This window comes from Lucilia sericata, unplaced genomic scaffold (assembly GCF_015586225.1).
Source record: "Lucilia sericata isolate MDLA Ls3-8-SP2 unplaced genomic scaffold, ASM1558622v1 Contig001065F_arrow, whole genome shotgun sequence".
NCBI lineage: Eukaryota > Metazoa > Arthropoda > Insecta > Diptera > Calliphoridae > Lucilia > Lucilia sericata.
In genome coordinates, this window is record NW_023995042.1 from 60,001 (window position 1) to 60,788 (window position 788).

Sequence of the window (788 nt, forward strand, 5' to 3'; positions counted from 1 at the left end):
ATATATACTGGTCGAACCAGTGCCATCTTTATTGACAATATCACCGCCTTGTATAAGAAAACGACTAATGACCCGATGAAATTCCGAACCAACATAGGTGGTGCCATTTATACCCCTCAAACAGATGTGACGAAAATTGGTAACGGTTTTCGGTGCTCGCTTACCAAATAGACCGAAAACTATGCGTCCCATAGGTTTCTTTTGATGTTTTACATCCATGTAGATTTTTGAGGTAACCGTAAAGCTGAGACCCAAAACACCGCTATAAATTGCTTGTAATAAAATTAATATTTTTATTATATTCATTGTGGGTTTAACGTTAGACTATAATTCTATACTAAATTACCAATTATTTTCTAATGATTTCAATACCTGTGTTCTTTTCGTTTTGGGTGAAACCTTAGAAAAATCTTTTCATATAAGGCTTTATAGTTTAGGTTTAACAACCCTTGATAATTTCGATGTCGTCACCATCATTGTCTTTGTCATAAAATCAATATTGATTTTTAAAATATTTCTTTGATATTACTGTGGCATAGCACCATGACACAGATGAACTTTTTGTATTTAGTTGACCTAGAAATATAGTAATCCGAAAATGCTTCGAAATACGGAAACTTAATCTATGGTGTAAAGTGTGTGTCTCCTAATGAACGCATAAAATACACGCTTCAGAAAATGTCTAGTCTATAGTCTAGTTTAGTCTAGTCTATAATCTAGTCTATAGTCTAGTCTAGTCTATAGTCTAGTCTATAGTCTAGTCTATAGTCTAGTCTATAGTCTAGTCT

At 33.2% G+C, this 788-nt stretch overlaps 1 protein-coding gene across 1 annotated transcript in view; it reads right to left on the minus strand.

The window, feature by feature from the left end:
• LOC119609833 (peptidyl-prolyl cis-trans isomerase, rhodopsin-specific isozyme) overlaps nt 1–333 on the minus strand; it is a 1,002-nt gene extending 669 nt beyond the window's left edge. The window contains exon 1 of the mRNA XM_037964806.1: nt 1–333. This exon is cut by the window's left edge and continues 195 nt beyond it. Within this exon, the coding sequence (XP_037820734.1) occupies nt 1–306 (306 nt within the window). The 5' untranslated portion in view covers nt 307–333.
• Nucleotides 334–788: the final 455 nt, after the last annotated feature.